The sequence below is a fragment of the Pipistrellus hanaki genome (genome assembly GCF_964339955.1).
Source record: "Pipistrellus hanaki genome assembly, chromosome: 1".
Classification (NCBI taxonomy): Eukaryota; Metazoa; Chordata; class Mammalia; order Chiroptera; family Vespertilionidae; genus Pipistrellus; species Pipistrellus hanaki.
Genome location: NC_140503.1, coordinates 180,936,424 through 180,956,664, shown reverse-complemented (window position 1 = coordinate 180,956,664; position 20,241 = coordinate 180,936,424). Strand labels below are relative to the sequence as shown.

The following is a 20,241-nucleotide window of genomic DNA, read 5'->3' as shown; positions in this document are numbered from 1 at the left end:
GCTTCATCTGGAAGGTTGTCTGGGAGGATGTCCAGTCATTCTGCTGTGTGGCCTAATTAGCATATTAGCTCCTTATTATATAGGACTAGAAGCCTGATGTATGGATTCGTACACTGGTGGGGTCCCTCAACCTGGCCTGCAACCTCTTGCAATCTGGGATCCCTCAGGGATAGGGCCAAAACTGTCACTCTGACATCCCGAGGGATGTAGTAGTGCGTGAAGCAGCAGGTGGCCTGGGAGAAGCCTGCACTGCTCTGCTCATCCCAGCACCACTGTGCCTGCAGTGGCCTCTGCTCAGTAAGCTTGCTGAGCAGCGCTCCCACTGTGGGAGCACACTGACCACCAGGGGGCAGCTCCTGCATTGAACATCTGCCCCCTGGTAGTCAGCGCATGTCATAGCGACTGATGGACTGGTCGTTTGGTTGTTTTGGCTTTTATATATAGACTAGTGGCCCACAAGTGCAGATTTGTGCACTGGTGAGTCCCTTGGCCTGGACTGTGGGGATCAAGCCGAAACCAGCAGTCTGACATCCTGAGGGGTCCCAGATTGCGAGAGGGCGCAGGCCAGACCGAGGGACCCCACTGGTGCATGAATCTGTGCATGGGGCTATCGTCTTTAATAAAATTAAGGCTTTTAAAAATCTTATACTTAATACTATCAACTATGAAATTATCTTACTATTAAATATTCTTAAAGGAATAATAATTTTTATTTTATTCCTTTAAGAATATTTAATAGTAAGATAATTTCATAACTGATAGACTAGTAACAGGAGAAAAAAATTATGTCTCAAAAGATACAATTCTTCTTATAAAAGCTGATCAATATGCTGTTCTACAAATTTATAAAATTTTAGATATAGAACACTATGTTGCATAGTCTGTAGTCATATTTTTCTGCTCTTGCTGAATATTGAGGCAGATTTAGTATTCCCCATACCATTTTCCACACTGAAACCAGAGGAATACTAGAGGTTTTAAATAGCATTACCTTTTAATTGCACTACTTTAAGGTGTCAGGCAACACCCTAGACATAAGGTAAATGAAGTGAGAAGTGTTTAGATTCTTTCTACTTAGACCTCTTCAGAAGAAAAATGTTTTATAAGTTTAACTTGTTAAGTATTTTAGGGGGCAAGGGAAAGAAATAATTCTGATACAAAAAAAAAAAAAAAAAATCCTAGTTTTTAAGATAGTTCCTAATGTCCGATATAGGATATATAATACTGACATTCAACTATTCAAATTCATACAGAATTACAGTACTTTGGAGAAGTACAAAGAAATATTTTTTAAAAAATACAGGTATATAAATTAATGAAACTGGTATTTAAAAAATTTAATACAAGGAAAAAAGGTATAGTGGTACCAATTCTTAATACAAATTATTAAGCACAGTTTATATAATTTCAAAAGTTATTCACATTATTGCTCGATACCACAGCTGTATGGAACAAGTTCTTGACACACATCAAAATTTTTATAATTTCAGGTTTATAAAAACAAAAATTTACATATAGGCCATTCAGAAAGCTTTAAAATGCATGGACATATGTACAACCAAAAAGAGGGGGGGAAATGTATGTTTGGATATATGTAAAAGAAATAAGCTCATCTGATTTAAACTTAAATGTCACCTTCTCAAAAAAAAACAACACATAACTGGACCAAAAGCAAACTAGTAGATAAAAACAGTACTAAATATGCTTTCCATTTTTTAGTAATAGTCTGTTCTAAATATCAATGGGGTATTAAACACCAGTTTATTTTCAATTCTAAAATTTTTACTTTCTTTCAAAACTTTTTAGAAACATATATCCATTCTACAACTGTGTTAGATTAGGAGAAATATTTTCCTTAGAAACTTTTTAAAGGAGTATTTCCATACTTTTGTATATAAGATTTGATAAACAATAAAAAATAACCCAAATAAGGCATTATCATTTTGACAAAAAATATACACAGATTGTAATGATATTAAAATTTTATGATCCTGAGCTCTAGTAACCATTAGATGCATGCATACCATTCACTGATTTGTCTATTCTAATAAAAAATAATTTAATTCTGCCTTGCTACCTTTGAAACCAGAAATCCTTTCAAAACTTTTTTATAGGTCTTCATAATGTTACAGATATTTCCGCTGTAAACAGAGCATTAGGAATTGGATGAGTAAGGATATGTTAAATTCCAAAAAGCTATTAAAGAAAACTTACTATTTTAAAAGAATAACTATGTTAAATTTAAAAGGGGTGAAAAATAATACGAAGAGTGTGCTTGCTATAAATGATGAGTAGAGCCTTACAAAAGTGTTTCTCTATATTAAGGAATTAATAAATAAAAGACTGTGTATATCTTGGTGATAAAATAAAAAAGGCTGGCCATTTTTTATGCTAAGTTCAAATGTATTTTTTTTTTTTTTGATAATACAAAAAAGTAACCTTGAAAATCAGAATACATAACAGAAAAGAGCACAATAACTTAAGTATTAAACATCTGTATGAAATAACTGTTGCAAAGTTGGACAAAAATGCACACTTAGAACATGCGGTTATTTAAAAAAAAAAAAAAAAGAAGAAGAAAAAAAAAAGAAAAAAACACCACACGATTCTGTAGAACCAATGTTATGTCACCACCAGAAGAGCACCAAGCAAGGCACCATTGGAAAGACAACATACTTGGAAAGTCTCTATAAATAAAGTAAATGCTAATCTGGTCGAAAAATTGGTGTCTTTGGTAAAAATTCTATGAGGATGACCTGTAGAAGGAGAAAAGAAAAAGTTTTTAAGCTACTTAAATAGATTTTCATCTTAATAAAACTTTAGTTACATTCCAATATTTAAAACAATTTGGGTAGTGACACACAGAATACATGCATGAATAAAGGAGAAAACAGAATTAGCACTTACTAAGAATAATTATAAGTGTTTCATACTATCTGGATTTATTTAATCCAAACAACTTTTCTTATGAGGCAAACATCATCCTCATTTTACAGATGAGGAAACTGATGATCTGAGAAGGGTAACACTATAGATGTTAAGTCACTATTTGAACAAAGGTCATTAACTGCAAAGTTTTGCCTTTTTCTACTATACTCTGTGGCTGCAGTTTCCACCTTCAACTAACCCAATTCTATGGGTCCGTGGGTTCTAAGGTTGCTCTCATTTTACTCTAGCAAGATATGTGATCTCTATATAAAGGGTATTGATCCCTTCTCTTGTAACTTTTTGTTTTATTTTTTTAATATATTTTATTGATTTTTTACAGAGAGGAAGGGAGAGAGATAGAGAGCTAGAAACGTCGATGAGAGAGAAACATCGACCAGCTGCCTCTTGCACACCCCCGACCGGGGATGTGCCCGCAACCCACGTACATGCCCTTGACTGGAATCGAACCCGGGACCTTTTAGTCCGCAGACCGACGCTCTACCACTGAGTCAAACTGGTTTCGGCCTCTCATAACTTTTTAAAAGTCCTTTTCTTCTTAACAAAATTAAAGGTTGAGATTTGTTCCAAAGGATCTTTTACAAAAAATCAGATAAACAAACAAAAAAACATAAGGAACCCTAGCCGGTGTGGCTCAGTGGATAGAGAGTAGGCCTGCAGACTTAAGGTCCCAGGTTCGATTCCAGTCAAGGGCACATGCCTTGATCCCCAGGAGGGGTTGTGGAGGAGGCACAATTTTTCTCTCTCATCATTGATGTTTCTATCTCTCTCTCCCTTCCTCTCTGAAAGCAATAAATATATATTAAAAAAAAACAAAAACAAAAACTAAAGGAAAATCAACAAAGAGAGAACACATTAACACAGAAAGACTAGAACTAATTTGTATTCCAAACTTGAACTGTCTTAAATTCCAATCGATTATTTCCCTTTTGCAACTATGGTATAGAATACATGCTAACAAAAAAATTATTTGATTTGAATATTTCCAAGTTTAGTGAACTTATTTTCTTTTTCAGAAACTGTCTCTAAAAATTGATGATTAAATGTTTAAACTACTTATAAGTCAATATTCAATAAATACTTCTATATTTCAAATGTGTCCTCAATCAAGCAGTCTACACAGTTTCAGCTCCTGAATGTAGGCATTACATTTTACAGTGTATATGACAGAATGGAAAATAAATGCTATCTTTGGCCATAATTGCATTATTACTTTTTAAAGAATATAATGTACAGAAATTAGCCACTTTGTTGCATTCCTTCTAAATCATACTGCTCTACCACATCAGTATAAAAGAAAAATTGGTATCAAGTTGGTATTTTTCTAGAATATCTCCAATATTCAAAATATAATCAAGGAGAAATATTTCCTTTAACAAGTGAAATATTTGTAAGTTTAAGAAAAGTTCAGTCAAAGAAAAATACATGATAAGAATACCCAATTCATTAGATAAGAAGCCCTCTCTCCTTACTAGATTATTTGTTATCTTAAGTTTTAAAAATTATTTGTTAGAAAGTTTTTGCAATTATACTATTCTCCCATTCAACTACCACAAATATAAATACATTGAAATGCTTAGAAAAAATATAATTTTTTAACAATTTTATTACTCTTCTGAATATCTTCTATGATGGTATGGAAAATACAATGGTTTTAATAGTAGAGTTTAATTATCTACAAACTCATAAAAAAGTAAAGGAAATTATTTTACAAACAAAGCACACAGCTCATGATGTTTTGAAAGATTAGATTTTATTTTTAGTTCAAAAAATATAAAACAAAGATGAATATAAGAAATATATTTTATGAATGAATAACATTCCTATAGTTCTATCTGGAAATAATTGCATTGGAAATAACTTTTGTTTTTCTTTCCAATATAAATTTAGAAATGTGCAAATATAAATTTTAAAAGCCTCAGTTTTTTAATCTTAGTGGTTGAGTTTATAAATAGAGCTTTTTTTTTTTCCCCCCACAAAGTGCTTTAAATTTCTTACATATCCATCCCTCCCACCAAAACACACAAACTATCTCTGATGAAAATACAAGACTAGCATTTTCATAAGTCAATCTAAAAACAGTTATTTGAATGTTTTATTGTTATAAAGTATCAAGTATCTTTCTCATCAGTATAAAGTAACAGATTTTATATAAAAGATAATGATAAATTTTAAATTATTTGGTTCACTGAATATAGACCTATTCTATGAAAAAAATGTATTTTAAGACATCTTTTATGTTCAAGGCTAGAAATGGGATTTGACTGTATGATAATGAAAGAAAGGGTAAATACTATAGATCAAAATGATTTTATGACAATTACCAACTATTTAAGCACTGTTTTAATCAATCTTTTATACACACACACACAATCTCTGATAACTTAACTGTATCAAATAGAATTCGTCAAAAATGATGAGCTAGGCACTTCACAAAGACGATAACTTTAATTTCAACAATCAATTCTTCCTTAGATGTTTTTTAAGTAATATAATAACTTTTCATATTTATAATAAAATACCCAAGCTCAAAGCAAAAAAAAAAAAAAATTCGTAATTCTGAATTTTTCAAAAGGAGAGAAATTGTTCAAGTAAATGAAAGAGTTGGTAGATTAAATATCATACTGAATAAGTTCTTAACTTCATTATATACATGTGCCAACTTGGATTATCTTTTAAAGAATAAATAAAGGTCAGGCAAAATCCCAACTCCTACATACTTTAAGGACAATTTTTATAAAACAATATTCTAATAACACTTTAAAAGATCCTTTAAAGGCCACTGAGGTATGGGTAGTTAAAATTTATAAAGGCTAAAGGTTTCTTAAGCTCCAATGGCTTGGCTGAAAGGTTTTCTTCCACACTTGGAAACTTGATTAGCATTATATAAAAAAGCCATATCTGACTTGCTGCGTAACCAAAGTTGTGGTTATTCTTTATACAGCACCTAAAATTTCACACTCCATCAACACATGTTCAGGCTATTTTATCTTGGCAATTAATTTATTATTTTTCAGAACACAGTGAAGCCTTGTTTTCAAGTCATTCATAACTTTATAAATCAGTCTTGCACATGAAACCATGCATCTGTGAACCGTAGAAAATCCTTGCACTCAGGAGATTAAGCTCCTGACACCTTTGCTGATTAATAATCATGGAAAGAATAAGATCAGAAGCAAAATAAATGATCATTTAATAGAGAAACTCACAAAACAGCCCTTTAACTTACATATTCCATCATGTTATTCGTTTCACATTTCCTTTTGCTCAGTCTCCAGTGCAAGCACAGCTAGACAAGGAGAGTAAAAGAAGAAAAATGAGCTCTAGTTTATTGCAGCAAACAGACTAACCCATTTGTCCACCTTTCATATTTTTAGTTCAACAAAAGCATCTGTTTCCATACTGTGCAATTCAGACCCCAACAGTACGAAGCTGCTCCCTGTGGTACTCACCTTGTGGTATAACCTATTGTTTTCCCATTCTAATAACTTCTCAATCGATCTTCGTGTCTGGAAGACAAATGAGAAAAAAGTTTACTCTTGACTGGTTTTAGAAAAACTGTTTTGCAGCTGCTTTTTGTGTGAGAAGAGAGGTATAAGACAGTGACTGAATATAGGGTGGCCTATAACACTATCAACAGTCTAGCATTAAATAGTAATCTAAATACAAATAGTACTCTAATAAAGATAGGCTTCGTTTTGTTTTTAGCATTGATTCCTTTTTTTTGCTATTTCAAACTTACTAACCTCTGATTTAAAACTATCAAAGTCTAAAAAGCTAGTTATCTACCAAATGATATAAATTTAAATTCCCATTTAGTTCAAAAATAGATTTGCAATACTGAAATAGTATGTAAGTATTAGGTATTAAAACAGGAGCAAAACTGTATTTAAATCCACAAGAATGATAACAAAATCAAACTCTTAATCAACACTATTGTTAAAGAAATTAACTGCGAAATTTATGTTTAAGATTACTTAATGTTTGTGACATGTATGCAGCATGACATGTTTCTTGCTTGGGAGTTAGAATAAAGGAAAGGATAATTCATGGTGCCAGGTGTTAGGATGAGACTGACACAGCTGCAGGTGCAAAAAGGACAGTGTTTCCACAAGAATCAATGCAACTTGGTACAGCTACAGCTTCCTCACAAGGGAAGGAAAGAAGCATCTAACACTATTAATGTGGCACAACTAAATAAGTACTAGTAATCAAATTGTGAAAAATTGCATATCAGGCAAGGATGAGGTAGGTGGGAAACTGTAGGATCAAGCTGGTTTTCAATAGTCAAATGTTACATAAGAAAATAGTATCTACTATTAACTACTTACCATATTACCTTACAGCATGTTGAACATGCTAAAGACACACCACAGGCACAAGGTGCCAATTATATTTCATAACTATCAGTGAATTATCACTACCGGCTTACATTTTCCAAGTATATGTCATAAAAATCAGAAAACCAACTAACTCTTTGGATAATAATACAACAATGACCAATTTATTACATTATTCTTTTTAACACTTTTGGGGGGCAAGAATTTTAAAGGGAAAATAGTGCCCTTGCTAACAATGATCAGCAGACCTCACTTGTTTCTTTGTAAAGATAGCCTTTTAGAGGCAGCTCTCCTTTTAAATGAAAATAGGGCAGCAGTTATGGTCACACTTTTTGTTAATTTAGTTGCCAGTCAGCCCCAAATCAAAAGAAAATAAGGCTGCAGAGTGTAATTAACATTCAGTTCAGTCGTTTTGTCCCTTGTCTAGCCCCCAAGCTTTGTTAAAATTGCCATCTGAATGCTGAAGGCTGTAGGGAAATCGATTTGATTCTAATCGCACCATGAAAAGAACATGATCTAACTGCTTTCAGCCCTCCGTAAATCTGTACTAGGTCTTTAGCACAATGCAACTTCCAATTTAAAAAGCACTGAATGTCTCGTCAATGACTTTGTGAAGAAAAAAGAACAAGGAGCAGACATAAAAATTCCAATAGTTGTTTAAGCATTAAAGTTCATTTGCATCACAGCAAACCTGAAAAGGGCTGACCTCTCAAACCGCCTCTCAGGTCTATGAAGTTGTAGCCTTGACAAGCTCACATTGACAGAGCTCATTGACTCTGAAAGGCTACTCTATCAATGGTGAAAAATGGCAATAGGTTCTACTCTGAGCAGGCATCTGCCTGCCCACCCGCTGCTAAACCAATGGCAAAACCGATTCAAGACCTGAATCTACCTTGTAATCTTCCTTTCTAGGACCTTTTAATAATAGATTAAGATTACTATACAATTTGAGGTTTTCCTTTTAATGATGGTTTAAGAATTGGGGCTGGGGGTGAAAGAACTAGGGTGGGAAGAACAAGATTTCCAAGTCTTGTTTAATATTAAAGTATAAAAATTAAAAGCTTAAAATTACATTCTGCAAAACTTCACTACTCAAAGAAAAAATGTATAGTTCCCACTATCATCTTTTCATCATAAATTTAAACCCATGTTATATTATAATGAGAAAGAACCTCACTGTGAATGAATTTCATGATGTATATTATCATATACATACACACACACACAATTTAAAACTTTTTAAATATTTACTTTAAGTAATTTAAATCAACTAGCAGCATCTGAATAAAAGGTAAGTATAAAGTATGAATCCTAAATTCCAAAATATTTACAAGGAATTCTGAATATACTCTTTGCCTCTAATTAGTTTAATGATTTAATAATAGGTTTGGTATAATAATTGCATCTTACAATATTTAAGAATTCTAAACCAAACAAACCCTGCTATGGCATATTCTGGATAGGCATCTAAATATTAAATATTTCTACACACTTGACAGTCTAAAGTAAAAGCTGTGAATTAGCACCATCTAATCTTGCTGTAAGACCTCTTTCCTGCTTGACAGGTGAAAAAAAGAGTACTTGCACGTGCAGCTTAATTAATCATTACACTTGACATTTCCATGATTTACAGGGAGGAGCAGGTGAGAACATACAAAACCAGAAAGAAACCCTTGATAGGAGTGGAACATTTCCAGCACACTAAGGTGACAAGTATATAGATTCTATCAGAAAAAGAAAAAGAAAAAGAAAAAGAAAAAAGAAAGAAAGAAACTGTGCCACAAATTATTTGTTAGTAACAACAAAAGCTCAAATTAAATGGGGAAAAAAAAAAACTTTAACTATTGAGAATGTTAAATATTCTGCAATTATTTTTAATTAACAAAATCAAAATATATTTTTAAGATTAAACACAATACCAATTTGGCAAATACTAAATATAAATATGACACTTCAGCATTTATAAGAGCTATTTAAAGGCCTTTGAGCATGAAAAAAAAGCACCTATAATTGCAGTATTCTGTCCACATGGTTGCCAGATATTATTTCTAATAAAATGTATGATTCAACACTGCCAAACTCTATAATTACTATTAAGTAAGCAAACCTAAGCATATAAAAACCTGTCCTTGATTTTTAAAAATTTTATCGACCACTAAATTCAACATAAATTAAAACAAACTAATATTCATTAGAAAAAAATACTATGTTTTGAATCTGCCAACATGACATATAAAAAAAAATTTTTTTTTCGGTATTCTAGGCCAGTGATTTCTAAAAATAAGTTATCTTAATTTCTTAAAAAGAATTTGGTGCTTGTGAAAAGCACCAGATTGATAGTCATGGGAACTAAAAATCTTCTATTTAATTGAAAGAACAGAGGAAAGGGCAGTGCAGGCTTCAGTGCAAGCTTCCCTACAGTGGGCCTTAATCCTTTTCAGTGCTCACACCCTAGGGGTGAGAGGACAGGTTAGTGGTTCTTAACCAATGAATTCTCACTCCTTCTGCATCAGATGATCAACAAAAAAAATCTCATTTTATCATGAATTATTGCCCTTAATTAAAAGGGCCAAGACCACCAACTCACAACATGCAAGCAAAACAAGTTTTTTATGAATGACATAATACATCACTAACCTGGTCTGGAAGAGGATGTCAAAGTACAATTTTAAAGCCATCTCTCTCATCACAGAGCTCACTTTAAACTTTTTCACATATTTCCTTATTTCAACACCTTGCTAATCATATTTTTCTCACTGGTGAACTAATTCTAGCATAGCCATTAAACAATTTTAAAGTAAAAATTAACCAAGATTCAAACATCATTTCAATTATTCAATAGATTTATTTATTAAATAGATTTAATTTGAATAGCAAATAGTAGCAACAGAAGGATAGTAATTTTGGTTTCAATTTCTATTGCCTTTGATTCTTTTAAAATTAAAACATACGTCAAAACATGAAAACTACAAAAGAAATAAATGGCCTATAAATCACAAAATAGCTAATCACAAATAATAATCAACAATTAATTTTATCAACTTCCAAAGACCCTATAAAGTAAGCTTAAACTTGTCAAATACATATTCATTTAGAAAGAGTAAGTTACAATAGAAAATAAGGGTTTTCTGAAAATGAAAATTTATCTCACTATGAAGAAGCATTTTTGTAAATTCTACATCTCATAACTTTCTGAGAAATAAATTATTACATAAATTATGTGCAATTAGATATAAATAAGTCTTTCAGGGAAGCAAGAAGTCTTTTTAAAATTTTGAATATATTACTTCCCTACTTTATTACCACTAATAAAGTTCTTACAGTATAGTTCATTTATTTATATTCAATCGTTTGAAAAAGTGGTTTTTCAAAGACATGATTTTCTAAAGTTGCTAATAAAATCAATGGGAATCTCATGGATCTTAAAGTACTTAAAGCCAAAGGGGGGAAAATGTGGAAGCTGTAACAAAATTTCTCTGAAATTCCCCCCCTTAAGATAGCATTATAATCAGGTTTTAGGACAGAAATATGCCAATATATGTTAACAAAATGTATAAATAAAATATCTCACTAATTACTATAAAGGTTAAACTATTTGAATTTGAAATTTATTTGAATAGTACTTATTCATAATATCACAGAATGTCAAAGTACAATTTTAAAGCCAATTTCTTATTTAAAACTGGTTTTAATTTTACACTCCCAAATTATAATGCATTAAGCTTTCATAAGAATAATGCTTTGAATGTACTCATAATTTTATTTTTTAACTTTTCAGCATTTTTAAGAACTACACTTATATTTTGACATCTGTACAAATTCAAATTACCAACCTAAGTTAAAAAAGGTTAACTATAAGTCATTAGAAGAAAACCATCTAAATTTTTAAATAAGTTATTTTAACTTAAGAGAAAATTACTTGATTCACCTATTTGTTCTGGATTAATAGAAATCTTATATTGCAGTGATATGAACAAAATTAAACTGCTTATCTCAGTATCATAATACATGAAAAATCTGGACTCACTAAAAAGATAAACTAGAATATGGTCAGATTTCTCAAAAAAAAATCTAATTTCCTTGTACTTAAACGCTCCTTTTGGGAGCCAAAAACACACAATGGAGAAAAGAAGGTCTCTTCAATAAATGGTAATGGGAAAATTGGAAACCCACATGCAAAGAATGAAACTAAATTAGTTTGTCCCATGTATAAAGATTAATTCAAAATGAATCAAAGATCTAACTATAAAATCTGAAACAATAAATTACACAACAGGAAAGCATAGGTACTAAATTTATGGACTTGGACGTAGGAAACATTTTATGAATTTGACCCCCAAAACAAGGAAATTAAAGGCAAAAGTAAAATGGGACTGCATCCAACTAAAAATCTTCTGCATGGCAAAAGAAAGGTACAAAACAAAAAGGCAGCCAACCAAATGTGAGATATTTGCAAACAACAGCTCCAACAAGGGTTAATATCCAAAATATATAAAGAACTCATACAACTAACACCAAACAAACAATCCAATTAAAAAATGGGCAGAGGATCTGAACAGACATACAAATGGCCAACAGATGTATGAAAAGATGCTTAACTTTACTAGCTATTAAGGAAATTCAAATCAAATCTACAGTGAGCCCTAGCTGGTGTGCTTCACAGTTAGTTGGGCACCAGCCTTGTGCATCAAAAGGTTGTTGGTTCCATTCCTGGTCAGGGCACATGCCCAGGTTGAGGGCTCAATCTTTGGTGTGGAGCATGCAGGAGACAGCCATTCTTCCTCTCACATCAATGTTCCTCTCTCCCCATACCCCTTCCTCTCACTCTAAGAATCAATGCAAATTTAAAATTTAAAGTACAATGAGATAAAATGGCTATTATCAACAAGGCAGGTAATAACAAGTGTTGGAGAGATTATGGGGAAAGAGGAATTCTCATTTGCTGCTGGTGGGAATATAAACTGGTATAGCCACTATGGAAAATAGTATGGCGGTTCCTCAAAAAACTAAGAATAGAGTTACCATATGACCTAGGAATCCCTCCTCTGGGTATCTACCTGAAAAACCCCAAAACATTTATTCACAAAGATACATGCACCCTATGTTCATTGCAGTATTACTCTTAGTGGCCAAGACATGGAGAACACCAAAGTATCCAACAATAGAGGATTGGATAGAGAAGGTGGGGTTACATATATACTATGGAATACTACTCAGCCATAAGAAAATATAAAATACTGCCATTTATGATAACATGGATGAACCTTGAGAATATTATGCTAAACGAAATAAGTCAGTCAGACAAAGCTAAGAACTACTTGATTTCATTCATATAAACAGAAACTCATAAACGTAGACAACAGTATGACTGTTACGAGGAAAGGGGATGGGGTAAGGTGGGGCAATAAAGTATAAAGGAGGCCAAATATATGGTAACAGGTGATTTTACTTTGGGTGATGGGCAGACAATACGATATACAGATCCATGTATCACTTGAAACCAATATGGTCTTATTAAATAATGTCACCTCAATAAATTTAATTTAAAGGATAAATAAAAAAGTAAAGCTATAGTAATTTTAAAAAAAGGCTCTTTTAAAAAAATTTTATGTGCTGAAAGAAAGTGAAGGGATTAGTCAAGAGCATATAGGCATAACCCACAGACACAGACAGCAGTGTGGTGACGGTCAGACGGAAGAGGCGGCAGGGGCAGAGAGAGGATGAGCAAAGGGCAGGAAAATGGGGATATCTGTAATAGTGTCAACAATAAAAAATAAAGTTTAAAAAAAGCTTCTTTTAAAATTTTTATGTAAACATTAACTTTTGAATATATATTTTTTATTGATTTCAGAGAGGAAGGGAGAGGGAGAAATAGAAACATCAATGACAATGATGAAAGAGAATCATTGAATGGTTGCCTCCTACACGCCCCCTATTGGGAATTGAGCCCCCAACCCGGGCATTTGCATTGACCAGGAATCAAATGGTGATCTCCTGGTTCATAGGCCAATGCCACAACCACTGAGCCACAACCACCAGGCTATAACTAACTTTTAAATATCCTAGATACACTAAAACATCCACCAAAATATAATTAGAACAACCCTCTTAGTACTGTTTATTAAAATAGTTTTAGATGAATATTAGTCAAATATCTGCAAGCCTTTTGCATATAAAAAATCCTCTGAGCAGTGATTTATAGGAACTAATCTTAAAGACAAAAGTATACTTAAATACAATTTCATAAAGAGGTTATGGGTAGTAGTTCTTAACCTTTCTAGATTACTGTGAGTACTTTACAAATGACAAAAGGCACATACACACAAATATAAAATGTTGCACAAAATTTTAAGGGGGTTAGCCCACTCACCTCTGATAAAATTTCAGAAAATACTGTTAACATCTCAAAAAACTAAAACTGACCTTCTATTGATAGCAAAAAATTAGAAAAACTGTACATAAGACAAATGAATTTTAGATAACACAAAAAATATTACTATCAGGGATTTTGAAAAACTGTATGATCATACAAGGAAGAATCACTTGATCAGGATCAACAAGTGGGGGAGAAGGGGATTACCTACCAACTAATTATAATGGACAACTGGAGAAACAAAAATGGGTAAGGAATAGTATCTGTTGATCTTCACTTTTGGTTTGATTCCATGCTAGGAAGGTGTCTTTCTTTTATTACCTTACTTAATCTTCACAACAAACTTATTAAGGCAGCTTGTTAACTTTCTTTTTACATATGGAAATTACAGTTAAAGGGGTAAGAAACTTAAAGCTAAACTACGAAATAGTGGAACTAAGATTTAAAACCAGGATGGTATGGCCTTCAGCATCATACTCATTCCATTATACTACAGAGCCAAGAATTTGTAATTCGTTGAATAACATGTGTATGACATGCAAGGTATGTTAAGCCACTAAGCTGTAGTGCTTGAACAATCAAACTTGCTCTAAAATTTGTAAAACAAAATGTACTGTAAAAATAAATTTTTTTCGGCTAACAGGCTAACAGGCTGTACAGGCTGGCTCAATGGATTAGAAATTAGTTGTGCTCTTAAATGCAGACCAATTTTCTCTAGAGACATTACTGAGTTCTGGGGCAGCATAGAAGGGTTGGGAGGCCAAGCCTGAAAGGCCGAGAAAAATAAGTCACAGTCTACCACTGCTTAAGAGACAAAATTCTGTTTACATGGGGAGTCAGGGGTAAGGATAGGCATCAAATACATGACTGGTCTCCCCACTCAAGACAATGAACCTGCATGGAATGAAAGGCTAAAATCCCAAACTCAAAATATGCTAAGGATACAAGTTTTAGGATAGAGGTGAACTGAATATTACTAAAACTTGCAACCTAGTACAACCTAGCTCAATCTTTTATTACACCAAAGTGACCATTTCCCTCACACTATCTCCCTAATACAGAAAAGATGAGACCCTTGATTGTCAAGTTAACTATGATTAACGTGTTCAATAAAATAGAGGGAACAGAATTTTATTTCAGAATAAAGTGAGTGAAAACCATTTCAGAAGAGAATGTGATTCTATATATTAGACTCAAATATAGAGTATTAAATGAAACTGAAAAATACATATCTGAAACTAAGAATTCATTGGATTAACAACAGAATGGACACTGAAGAAGCTAGGCAAAGCTTTCTACAAACCACTAAACTAATACTATCTTCTAAATATTTAGACAGAATTAAATTTCAGCTAGCTCTTGGAAAAACACATTTTCAAATGAGTCTAACACAAATTTAAAGTCCCAGTGTCAGCCATCTCTGAACATTTAAGACTCAAAGTTTACACTCTTTTGAATATCTTTTTTCATGATGAGAATTTAGTAACATTTTTTTTCCAATTAAAAGCAAATTGTCAGTGTAATTTATTTCATTTATATGTCAGTTTTCTAAAATTCAAGCTTAAAGTATTCTTTAAAATGAAATATATACCTCTGGTTATCAGACATCTTTTAGAGAAGTAAAAACTGATGTTTACAGAGAGTGAACTGATAAATTAGTCACTCAGAAAAGCGCTTCTTTCCAAACCAGTTCTTTCTAGCACCAAAGTACAGGTCCCAGCTACCACATGTTGCAGCCTACTTCCTTCTCTAGACTGTACTTCCCTATACCTAAGTGAATGGGAATAGAAATATACACTATTTATTAAAAAGTCCTTACAGAGCACTTTTAGAAAGTCACACGACACTATTCATATGCAAAAGAGAGATTAAAGCACTAAAAATGGAGAAAAACACGACTAAGAAGTTGGTGTATAAAGTCTAAAATTTAGGGTTCTTCAGTCAGAAGGGATATGGCTAAGAGCATACATAAACAAAGTCTATAAAGTCACTAATGTTCGGATATAATATTTATATGCAAAATCTCAGAAGACTAAAACTAATAGTTACTTTCGGATAGAAAACAAAATAAAACAAAATACTGTTACACATCATATAGTAAAATTATGACACTTGTTTCCTCAAAATATGAGTCAGGCTGAAAGCAGATACGTACAAGTTAGAGAGAGTTCACTTACTTGGACATCAATTTTTTAAACTACAATACTATAATTAGGACACAATTAAGAAGCAAAATATAAACAAAAGTTTTTAAAAATAAATGTCAAAATCTATTTAATGAAGCATTTTACTCACTTGTAAGCTCCTCAGGCTCTTACAAAGAACCTACTAAAAGGCTGAGATTTCCTGTTTTATTGTCTCCCAAGTACCACTATTTGTAATTATCTCTTTGCTTTTTATCTTTTTATGTCCACAAGAGGAACCTTATAACTTCTAAACAGCATTTGTCATATAAATGGCATCTAAAACAGTACCGAGTCTCACAGTGCAGGTTCAGAAATATGAGTTAATTAATGAGTAAGTAACTTTCAGCAAATGGCACACTAGCAGCATAAAGAAATAGCAGCCAGCTTGCCAGTTTGGCTCAGTGGATAAAGCATCAGTCTGCAGACTGAATGGTCTAGGTTCGATTCTGGTCAATGGCACATGCCAGGTTATGGGCTCGATCCCCAGTAGGAGATATGCAGGAAGCAGCCAACTGATTGTTCTCTCTTATCACTGATGTTTCTATCTCTCCCTCTCCCTTCCTCTCTGAAATCAATAAAAATATATATATATTTTTTAAATAAAAGAACCAGTTGTTGAACAAATAAAATTACATTTAAAAAGGCAGTTAAAACCAGCAATTTCTTAAGACAAATATCCTTATTTTCCAAGAGTATCAACTTTATTCATTTTAAAGTTTCTATTAAAGCAAATATATGCAATATAATACAATTGAAATTTCAAATGGGTGTTTGAAATATAATAGAAGACTTCAAATATATTTTGTGGATATAGGTGGCCAGTTCATATTTCTAAACCCTAAGGACACATATTTATTGTCTTCTGATATTAGAGCTTCATGAAAAATATTAGAAGTACTTACATACTTAAACTATCTCTGTACTTACCTACCAATTATCCAAAGACTAGATGTTCTTTAAGTAGAGTATTAATATACATCTTTCTATTCTTATCACCTAGTATAGTACTTATATGTCAAGAATACTTCTATTAAAAAACAAAAAAGATATTCAAACTCTCCTTTTCAGTAAAGATAAAGCAATAGCTTTACCTCTAGCCTGAAATATATGAAACTGTTTTCAAGACAATGTACAATGGGAAATGAAAGAGAATGATTCCTGAGAAACGAGAAACAAGTCAGATGGGCCCTACGATTCCTAAGCTTATTGATGTAAGAGAGCTCCAGGTGGCAGTGAATGGAGAACTGACAAAGCCTGGAGATTTCCTGAGTTAAGAAGCCAGCTGAGAGTCTAGGGAGACCAAGGCAGCTAGCAGCCATAGAACAGATCACTAGAAAAGAGAGTGCTAAAAAGATAAAGAACTCCAAAGATCTGAACAAAGTCCCTACTGAATATTTCAGTGAATACTGAGCAGCACATGCAAATAAGGAAACTACCAGAGGTGGAGCAAAGAACTACTAGGAAGAATTGGAGAAACAGTTCCCAAAGCTCACAAAGATCTGGCACAATGCCTCTTTCCATCAGCCAGACTACAAAACATTGTAATTCACAAGCCACTGACTACACTATCCAGGAGGGTCTTGCCTATTAATAGGCAATAACTAGCCCTACACTAAACACGGCTCTGGCTCCTCAAAAAGTTCAATACAGGGTGGAGCAAAAGTAGGTTTACAGTTCTGAGTATGAAAAACACAGAAGTTATTCTCGTATTATTACTTTTTGATTATCACTTTTTTAAAAAATATATATTTTATTGATTTTACACAGAGAGGAATTGAGAGGGATAGAGTTAGAAACGTCGATGAGAGAGAAACATCAACCAGCTGCCTCTTGCACACCTCCCACTGGGGATGTGCCCGCAACCAAGGTACGTGCCCCTGACTGGAATCGAACCTGGGACCTTTCAGTCCGCAGGCCGACGCTCTATCCACTGAGCCAAACCAGTTTCGGCTCGTATTATTACTTTTTAATTATTGTATTATTTCCCATACAAACAACCTACTTTTAACCCATCCTCTATACACTTATAACCCCACACTCTTAGGTATATACCCCAAAGAACTGAAAACAAATATCAAATGAATATATATTCATCCATGTTCATAGCAATAGTAAGCCTTTGGATGGAAACAGCCCATTAATGGATGAATAAATAAACAAACTATAGTATATCCATAGAGTGGAATATTATTCAGCCATAAAAAATAATGAAGTATTGACACATGCTACAACATGGATGAACCTCAAAAACATTATGCAAAATGAAAGAAGCCAGACACAAAAGGTATATAATGTATGGCTCCATTTATATAAAATATCCAGCTGGTAGTAGTGGCTAAAAGCGAACTACAGAAGGGCCAGGCCTTGGCACAGGCAAATCTGGTGGGAATTGAAGCCATCCGAACCGCCACCATGACTGTGGGCAAGAGCAGCAAGATGCTGCAGCACATCAATTACAGAATGAGGTTCATCCTGCAAGATGGTCGTATATGCATTGGCACCTTCAAGGCTTTCGACAAGCATATGAATTTGATCCTATGTGATTGTAATGAATTCAAGAAGATCAAGCCAAAGAACTCAAAACAAGCTGAAAGAGAAGAGAAGCTAGTCCTCAGGCTGGTGCTACTTCGAGGGGAGAACCTGGTATCAATGATAGTAGAGGGACCTCCTCCCAAAGATACTGGCATTGCCCGAGTGCCACATGCTAGAGCTGCTGGGGTCCCGGAAATCAGCAGGGCTGCTGGCAGAGGAATCCCAGCTGGTGTTCCCATGCCCCAGTTTGTGGGGTTGGTGGACCATCCCAACAGGTGATGACCCCACAAGCAAGAGGCACTGTTGCAGCTGCTGCTGCTGCTACAGTTAGTATTACAGGGGCCCCAACCCAGTACCCACCGAGCCATGGAGGTCCTCCCCAACCAATGGTAGAGGGGCACCCCCTCCAGGCATGCTGGGCTCACCTCTGGTATGAGGCCTGCCGTGGGTCCCCCAATGGAGATCCCCTCGAACGAGGAACTCCAATGGGCATACCCCCTTCAGAAATGTGAGGCCTTTGATCCTTGCCACAGAGTTAGTACAAAAGTAGCTCCACAGAGGCATGGTCCCGGTTCACCAAGGCCACACTACCACAGACCTGTTTGTTTGTTATGCTATTGTACTTGGAGTCTGACCAGATTGTCTGGTTTCCCTTACAGGGCCCCCTACCTCAGGAATGCACCCACCAAGGCTCTCCTCAGCTCCCTGCCTGTTTCCGGAAAGCCTGTACATAGGTTTTTTTTTTTAATTTCTGTGTGGCCTATGAAACAAAATTTCTTAATAAACTCTTAATAGGATAAAAATAAATAAAATAAAATATCCAAACTAGGTAAATAAGTCTGAATATAGATTAGTGATAGCTAGGGGCTGGAGGGAGAGGATAATAAAAAGAAACTAATGGGTAAGGGGTTTTAGTTTGGATTGATGGAATTGTTTTAGAACGAGATAACAGTTGCACAACACTGTGAATGTAAATAACACGAATGTCCTTCAAATGTGGTATATCAATGCAATAGAGTATTATTCAACATTTAAAGGGAATAAACTATAAATCCAACAATATGGATGAACCTCAAAATAATTATGAATAAAGGACAAAAAAGCACACATTTACACAGAATTCTAGAAAATGCAAATTAATCTTAAGTGCCAGAAAGCAGATCAGCAGTTGCCTAGAAAAAACAAGGGGATTACAAAGAGAAATAAGGACACTTTTAAATGTATTAAACAGGTTCACTGTCTTGATATATACATGTATGTATTAACATGTGACCAAACTTACCAATGATACACTTTAAATATGTGCAGTTTACTATATGCCAATTATACCTTAATAAAGGCACTAAATATATATATATATATATATATATATATATATATATATAACTTTTAAAGATGTTATTATCAAGATATATTGTATTCAAAGACATAAAACAAAACTTAATACATAAAAAATGTGTTAAGGCATACCTCTCCATTTACTTACATCTTTTACTTTTTTTTTATCATTGTTTTATAGTTTTTGCATACCATACAGATTATGCACATATTTTGTTAGTTTTAAATGCATATATTCCTTTGTGTTTGGTGCTACTGTTAATGCTATTTTTAAAATGTTTTATTTTCTATTGTTTAAATTCACATTTTTAAATCCCAGGAATGGTTTTTCTGTAGATTTTTATGGGATTTTCTACAGAGATAACCATGTTGTCAGAAAACAGTGACAGTTTTATTTCTTGGTTTGTGATCTGCATATCATTATTTCTTTTAATCTGTTTTTCATTGGGTAGGATTTCCAGTAAATGTTGAATAGAAATGATATGAGTGGATTATTTGCTTTAGTCCTGATTTTCTCTATTGTTTC

The 20,241-nt window shown here is 33.5% G+C and overlaps 1 protein-coding gene and 1 pseudogene across 3 annotated transcripts in view; one reads left to right on the top strand and one right to left on the bottom strand.

Moving 5' to 3' along the window:
- Positions 1 to 1,316: 1,316 nt before the first annotated feature.
- The window catches only part of CHIC2 (cysteine rich hydrophobic domain 2), a 46,316-nt gene continuing 27,391 nt past the window's right edge, over positions 1,317 to 20,241 (bottom strand). For both annotated transcript variants that reach the window (XM_084900169.1, XM_084900168.1), the window contains exons 4-6: positions 6,399 to 6,455; positions 6,176 to 6,235; positions 1,317 to 2,756 (exon numbers count right to left, since the gene is read on the bottom strand). In XM_084900169.1, coding sequence (XP_084756295.1) covers positions 2,706 to 2,756; positions 6,176 to 6,235; positions 6,399 to 6,455 — 168 coding nt within the window. In that variant the 3' untranslated portion in view covers positions 1,317 to 2,705. The remainder of the gene's footprint in view (positions 2,757 to 6,175; positions 6,236 to 6,398; positions 6,456 to 20,241) is intronic.
- On the top strand, positions 18,123 to 18,997 carry LOC311625427 (small nuclear ribonucleoprotein-associated protein B-like; annotated as a pseudogene). Its single transcript has one exon. The product of its transcript is annotated as a small nuclear ribonucleoprotein-associated protein B-like (transcript).